This window comes from Hyperolius riggenbachi, chromosome 12, assembly GCF_040937935.1.
Source record: "Hyperolius riggenbachi isolate aHypRig1 chromosome 12, aHypRig1.pri, whole genome shotgun sequence".
In the NCBI taxonomy this organism is placed as follows: domain Eukaryota; kingdom Metazoa; phylum Chordata; class Amphibia; order Anura; family Hyperoliidae; genus Hyperolius; species Hyperolius riggenbachi.
Genome location: NC_090657.1, coordinates 20,259,614 through 20,267,113, shown reverse-complemented (window position 1 = coordinate 20,267,113; position 7,500 = coordinate 20,259,614). Strand labels below are relative to the sequence as shown.

General features: G+C 44.3%; 1 protein-coding gene across 7 annotated transcripts in view; it reads right to left on the bottom strand.

Annotated features, from left to right (window-relative positions):
• Positions 1-7,500, bottom strand: part of RGS9 (regulator of G protein signaling 9) — a 224,586-nt gene that overhangs the window by 60,398 nt on the left and 156,688 nt on the right. For all 7 annotated transcript variants that reach the window (XR_011025387.1, XM_068264027.1, XM_068264028.1 and 4 more), the window contains one exon: positions 1,380-1,409. Coding sequence is in view for 6 of the 7 variants with exons in the window: in XM_068264027.1 (XP_068120128.1) it covers positions 1,380-1,409 (30 nt within the window). In the remaining variant the exon portion in view is untranslated. The remainder of the gene's footprint in view (positions 1-1,379; positions 1,410-7,500) is intronic.

Below are 7,500 nucleotides of genomic sequence, written 5' to 3'. Positions count from 1 at the left end.
CAGGATCACTAGTGCACAATCCTTACGCTCCTCTGCCAGTAACACAACCTGCTCCAACATCCATTCTGCTCAACTGACTCCCGTATAAGCCGAAGGGGCAACTTTTCAGCACATTTTTTTGTGCTGAAAAATTAGGTTTCTATGCGAGTATATACAGTATGTGAGCACTTTCATCCAGGATGATATCCTGTAGCTATTACTGGTCGTTTGGCAAAGAGAACGTCCCCACAGGTCTCCTCCTACCCCTTTTTTTAATAAATTAAGTGATTTGCTAGAGCATTGAGATAAATAACACGAACTGAGCAATCATGAAGAATTAGGGAAAAAGGCAACATTTTGACCTAATGTTAAGAACATAAAAATGCTTGTATTTAGCAACATTTCATTGGTGGAAAATGCCACGCTTCCTGTCTGCCTCCTTATAAACAGTCACACCCCTTTGAGCATCCTCTTCTGGTCCATAAAATGGAAACAACAATCATCCTATTAGAGTTCTTCTAATTTGAAATTTTAAGAGAAGAAACAATCAGTTCTGTGACACCAGAAGTGACGACTTAGAGTGAGAACAGGTCACGCCATCAAGGCAGGATTTATACTTTTTCTGCCGCGACCCCCTCACCCCCCCCGGCCAACTTTCTTGTGGCTGCTCTTCCATGTGCAGCTGCCCCCTCCATTCCTTGTGCAGTCCCCTCTTCGGTGTGTGACGTCTATGTACAGCAGCCCCTTGCTGTCGTGTAGAGCTACGTCACCAGTTTCATGTGTGTTCCTGTTTTGTGCCTCTTAATTTGTAGCTTCCTTACCCATATGCAGCAACCGCTCTTGCATACGCAGCCACCCCATGGGGCAGCACTCAAACCAAGACCCTGGCCTTTGTGGCCGTTCCAGAAATCTGTCCCTGCATACAATTCCTCACTAGCCTACAGCGGTATCTAGAAATCATTTACGGTCAGAACCGTTACTGATCTATCAACATCTCCATGAAGCTTCAACACTAAGGAGGCCACCCTCTCCTCCTGACATGCATATATTGGGGGAGTCCACTGAAAAAGGAGTTATACTTCATAACTAGCTCATATGCATTGCGGCACTGACTATATGACACCTGCAGCATAAGCCAGTACCAACATATCCCCTAGATTCTCTGTACGTCACCCACAACCCCCTACTCTCTTAAGCCCGACCAGGACCAGGGTGTGAAGAGTTAACTACAGATGGGGATGCTGCACAGCCCCCTCCCCCCCCTCTTTCCCGCCCCACATCTGAGCACTGCAGATATATATAGTGTGGAATAAATATTATTTCCCCTCCATCAAGGTGTAAATCAGGGCTATTTTCAGCCCCTGTTCCTAGGCTGCATCTCTCTAGGAAAAGGAACTCACTTCTCGCCTGTAGAAATCCACCGTCTTTTTCTGCAAGAGAGAGAAGAGAGGAGGTTAGAGGGGGGAATAAGAGAGCGAGCACATTTCAGTCCCGCGCACAGATCTATGACTGCAGAATACCTGCCATACTGCTACATCCTGCGCTAACTGCGCCCCTGCAGCGCTTTACAGCAAGGATTACTACAGAGAGCCTGTCACTAGGCAAGCAGAGGGAAGCTATATAGTCTTCATTAGTAAAGGGTTAGAGGGTCACAGAGAAAACATCCATCCACATCAGCTTAATCTATCACAAGGGTTAACAACAAAGGTTATTTCAGCTTGCACGATTCATATTTATGTGCATAGAAAAAAAAAAACACATCCTTTCCACAGTGTGCCTAACATGACATGGCATATAGAGGAGTGTCAAAATCAGCTGCTAATCAATGGGTTGTTGAAAATGAGCAACACATGAGTAGGATGGCCAATTAGATGCAAATAATTTCGAATTGATGCAGGGTTAAGCAAATTTTGTATGCATCAAATTTTACCTCAGGAGGATTTGATTGGTTCATGTTCAGGCGGCATACATTTGCATAAAAAAATTGCATAATGCTGCATCAACCGAAATTATTCACATCTCATTGATCTTCCCTACAAATGAGTAAAAATGCTCCTGCTCTGTGCTGCAAATGACGCCTGCAGCAAGCTGGAAGTTTTGGGCAGCCAATACCTCAGAGCAATATTGCCATGGTTGTCAGTGATTCAGTTTCTTGGTTGGCTTAAGGTGCCCATACACTCGTCAGATTGGCAGAAGATAGATAAGAAATGCATCTGATGATCTATCTGATGCGTTTTTAGAACATTTTTTACCAGGATAGAATTCCAATAGATTTCAGTTTGAAATCTATTGAAATTCGATCTGATGGCATTTTTTTGCCATCAGATTTCCATTAAGGCCAATGCAAACTGATAAGCAATCTCATCAGATCGACCTAAATTTTCCACCCTGCCAGTTCGATGGAAATCCATCGATATCGATCGAAATCGACCGTCTGTCGATTGGCCAACCGATTTGCAAATCGATTTTGATCGATCGGCCAGAAAATCGGCTGAGTGTATGGGCCCCTTTACAGTTGAAATGGAAAGATTGTTTTGAATAGAAGTACAAAAAAAAAAAAACATACTTGTGCAGCACTATCTACATTTATGGCAATATTTAAACAAAAAGTGAAATTTCCTTTTAAACGTGGTTAAAGAGAACCTTAAGTGAAAAAAAGTGGACTATTACTTACCTGCATCTTCATCTAGCACCCTCCTAACTATCAGGTCCCTCACTGTCCTTCCAGTCTGCACTGCTATTATGTCGCTGTGACTCCATGCACTGTCCCGACGGCGTGTGTCTCAATTACGCTCCCACTCACTGGAGTGTTCTGTGTCTGTGCAATTCACTAAACCTGTAACTGCACATGTGCAGACCACTCCTGACTGTGTGGGTGTGCAGCCAGGGCTGTGCATGTGCAATTGTCTGCGACTAAGTCAATCACAGGCTTTAATAGGGGCCACTTGGGGATGTACAAGACCTCTTCAGGAAGAACGGAGAAGACCAAGTAAATAAAATGCTCCTCTGCGCAGCTCTACAGAAGTGGTATATTCCTGGTCACACGGTCAGCTTAAACCATTCCGCTTTAGTCACATGGTCCTGAAGGGTGGCGAGTGGGCCATGCATGAAATCGCCGTTTTTATTGGCAAAATTGCTCCCACTGGGGAAGAAGCGAGATCTCTTCATTTTCCTTTTCGTATTTTGGAAAAACTGCAGCTAGGTTAAAAAGTGTTTTAAAGGGAACCATTACTGAGAGGGATATGGATGTTTCCTTTTAACCAGTTCACCCCCAAGGGTTTTTACCAGAGCAATTTTCACTTGTCAGTGCTCCTCCCTTTTATTCCCTAATAACGTTATTACTACTTATCACAAGAAAATGATCTATACCTCGTTTTTTTGCCACCAATTAGGCTTTCTGTGGGTAGTACATTTTGCTAAGAATTTTTTTATTCTAAATGCGTTTTAATGAGAAAAAAAAAAAATCATTATTGCTCATTTTTTTAGCTATTATAGTTTTAAAATTAAACATTCTCCTGTGGATAAAACACATTTTATTTGCCCAGTTGTCACGATTATTAAACCATTTAAATTTTATCCCTATCACAATGTATTGTGACAATATATTATTTTGAAATATAGGCGTTATTTTTCTGTTTTGGTCTTTTTGTTCTGGCCATAATTACCAGCCCAAATGTAATAAATTAAAATTAAATTTCCTCCCATAAAATATAGATTAAAAAAAGCTGAGTCCATAAGGGGGGGGGGGGGGGGAGGGAGAGTTGGAAGTGTAATTTTATTAATGATGTGTATGTACTTGTGTATGTATGTATTTTGTATGTGTAATATACTTTTTGGCCACAAGATGGCGCTAGTGAACACTTCGTTATATATATTGAAATGTAACAATTTCCTGTTTTTGTGAACAGATGTAGCCTCCGTTCGCGGTCACATCCATTCACTCCAGGCACTGCGATTGGGTAGAGGACCTTTCGGTCCTCCTCCCCAATCACTCAGCATAGGATCCCGGCGGAAACGGCGGCGGTAGCGGCGCGCACGCGGCGGTGGAAACGCGCGATGTATTAAAACAGTCATGTTGCTGTTAATAGGGTAAAGCATGACGTTTTAATACGTTAGGGTGTCATTAAATGGTTAAACAATACCAGTTGCTTGGCAGCCCTGCTAATCTCTGGCTGCGGTAGTGGCTGAATCACACACCTGAAACAAACACGCAGCTAAGCCAGTTTGAATTCAGTCAGAGCACCTGATCGGCATGCTTGTTGAGTGGCTGTGGCTAAAAGTATTAGAGACACAGGATCAGCAGGAGAGTCAGGCAACTGGTATTATTTTAAAAGGAAAAATCCATATCACTCAGTTTAGGTTCCCTTTAAGTGCGCCTGTAACTATATATTGCTGTATATTGGTTTATAACCCCGACCACCCAGTGATGTTTAGACTAGGCAGATATGCAGAATCATGCATTTCTACTGGCTTTTGAACTCTCAGTAACTAACATTCTGGAGAGATCACCTGACAGCAGTAAAGAGGTCACCACCAGGGATGCATTTCAGAATGTAGATCAGGGAGAGGAAAGATTTCACAGAGGGCAAACACTGGCCTAATCCTTTATTAATAAATATTATTTAAAAATAAAGAAAATACATTTTGTTTGTTACATGATTTTCACTAAAGTCCCTCTTTAAGTGGGGAAATTTTAATTTAATTTAAAATAAAATGAGTGTGAAGTGGGGCTGGCAGCTTCCTGTCTGCGGCGAGCCAGGCAAGCTGTATGCGGAATGGAGATGATGCTCAGGATTGTACAGGCAGAAGGTGTAAGAATCCTCAGCGGAGGGTGACTCACAGCGCTCGGCGGGGGATCTGCTCTCACCGCAATCCTCAAACTGCATCAAACATGCGAGAGGGATGCGAACAGGAACACAAGACAGGCCCCACCCCCACCCAGCCTCGGGGTCACCCCAACACCCACACTGCAATCCTGGCAGGACTGTACTGATGTCACCGGGAAGGACGCAGATGACAAGTTTATTATTACACATCATGGCAGATGGAGGATGGGGCTGTTTTGGGAACAACAAACACTGAGCTGGAAGATACAGGGAGGCTGCAACTGCGAGTCCTCTTCCTCTCTGCCTGGCGGTCATCATTATCCCTGGCTTTAGTTCTTCCACACTGAGCTGTGGCAAGCCTTCCATAAGCCAAGTCAGAGCAGCTGATCTGCATACTTGTCCTGACACAGGTACTCAATCACCGCTACAGGCAGAGGATCAGCATAACGGCCAGGAAAAAGGCCAAACCTGGCATTATTACCATGTTACCAATAGTGGCACCCGTAGTGCCTCTCATAACAGATTGAAGAGAACCGGTTAAAACGGAAATAAAAGAGCTGACTTGTTTTGAAGGATTGCAAATACTCTGAAAAACGTACTTAGGGAAACTGTAGTAAAGCAGGTAGATGTATAGCTTTTGTAATCCTTAGCGCTGTATATTTAGGACACCCCTCCAGCTGCAGCCTGCAGTCACCCAGTGCACAACAACAGTGTGGCCACCACCCAGGGTAAAAACCACAACACAGGAGATCTAAATAGCCCGTCTCTCCTTCCCAACCGGGTTTCGGGAATGCGCCATCATCAGGGGATAGACGGCGCATTGCCGAAACCAGGTTGGGAAGGAGAGACGGGCTATTTATATCTCCTGGAAATACCTACAAGGTTGTGAATAAGGTGCACTGAAGTTAACACTCATGCAAATACCTTATAAGCGATTGTATGCAAGGAGGGTCCAGTGTGCATGGACCCTCAAATGTAAGTTGTTTTTATATTTTTGTGCTATGTTTTAAATAAATTGGTGTAACCCCCTGTTGCAAAGGAATCTAAGCCTGTGTTGTGGTTTTTACCCTGGGTGGTGGCCACACTGTTGTTGTGCACTGGGTGACTGCAGGCTGCAGCTGGAGGGGTGTCCTAAATATACAGCGCTGAGGATTACAAAAGCTATATTTCTATCTCCATGTGGATTGGATTAACCTCTGGCTGCGGAACGATTATTGCTGTCTAGCGCTCAAGTTTTACATTCTTAAAGCAGGTAGATGGTTACTATGGAAGACGGATGTAGCCATTGGAGGACAAAAAGAGGGTGCAAAATATACTGTACACAGTGACACAGCTACATGTTTGAGGGACGCCAGCTCCAGGGCCATTACCCTTATCCCTCCTCTACAGCCTAAGAACAAGCAAGCCCTGCATACTGTATGCTTGTTCCAGGTCCCTTATCCTTCCCCTACTGCCTAGATACACTGGCCTGGAACAAGCATGCTGCTACTGACTAGCAAGCCCTGCATACTGTATGCTTGTTCCAGGTCCCTTATCCTTCTACTGCCTAGATACACTGGCCTGGAACAAGCATGCTGCAAGTGACTAGCAAGCCCTGCATACTGTATGCTTGTTCCAGGTCCCTTATCCTTCCCCTACTGCCTAGATACACTGGCCTGGAACAAGCATGCTGCTACTGACTAGCAAGCCCTGCATACTGTATGCTTGTTCCAGGTCCCTTATCCTTCTGCCTAGATACACTGGCCTGGAACAAGCATGCTGCTAGTGACTAGCAAGCCCTGCATACTGTATGCTTGTTCCAGGTCAGTGAAATATGAAGTAAGAGGACAGCCCTAGAGAGCTTACAGCTTGTTAAAGTGAAATTCCACTTTTAATATGAAATTGCTATAAACATACATTTGAGCTGCACATAACATTTTGTTATTTAATAATATTAAAAATGACCTTTCCAATTACATGATAATCGAATCTGCCAGGAAAAACAACAAGTGTAGGGGCACCTTTACTGCCCAGAGGGAATATGCCCACAAGGTATGCCGGGTGCAAAGTACTGATTTGGTGAGTATAGGAAAGGCGGGGCCTGCCTCCTGTTTAGCAGATGGAATAGTCTATATGATATGAAGTAGATATTTTTTTTCCAGCACCGACATCTGTATTTTATATTGTGGGCCTGTACCCATGTACATAACGCTGTGCTATGGAAACCAGTCTTCAGAGTAACACTGGTAATGGCAATACGTTTTGGATCAGCATAATACAATGTATTGGCTAACTTAGTAGAAATAGAGTAAGCTTCCGGCTAATAAGCCTTCTTCAGGCTCAATTGCTGCATGCTCAGGGCTCTTTCACATTAGAGCAGATTTTGTGCGTTAACGCAAACGGCAGCCATTTGCGTTAACCAAGGTAAGATGAAAGTCCATAGACTTTCATTTTACCTTTCACACCCGATGCTGCGTTTCGATGCGTTTGCGGTTCCGACGCACCCGGGCGCAGTTTTTCATCCAACGCACCAGCGAGTCGGCGTTTTCCGTCGGGTTTAATTACCAGCTACCGCCGCTGATTGCGTCGCACCGCAGATACCCGACGACACGCCGCAGGCAGACAACGCGTGCAGGAGAAAGGCTCCTGCACGCGTTGTCTAATGTGAAAGAGCCGAACAGGTAGCTTACTTACACTGGACAGTAAAAGGACATAC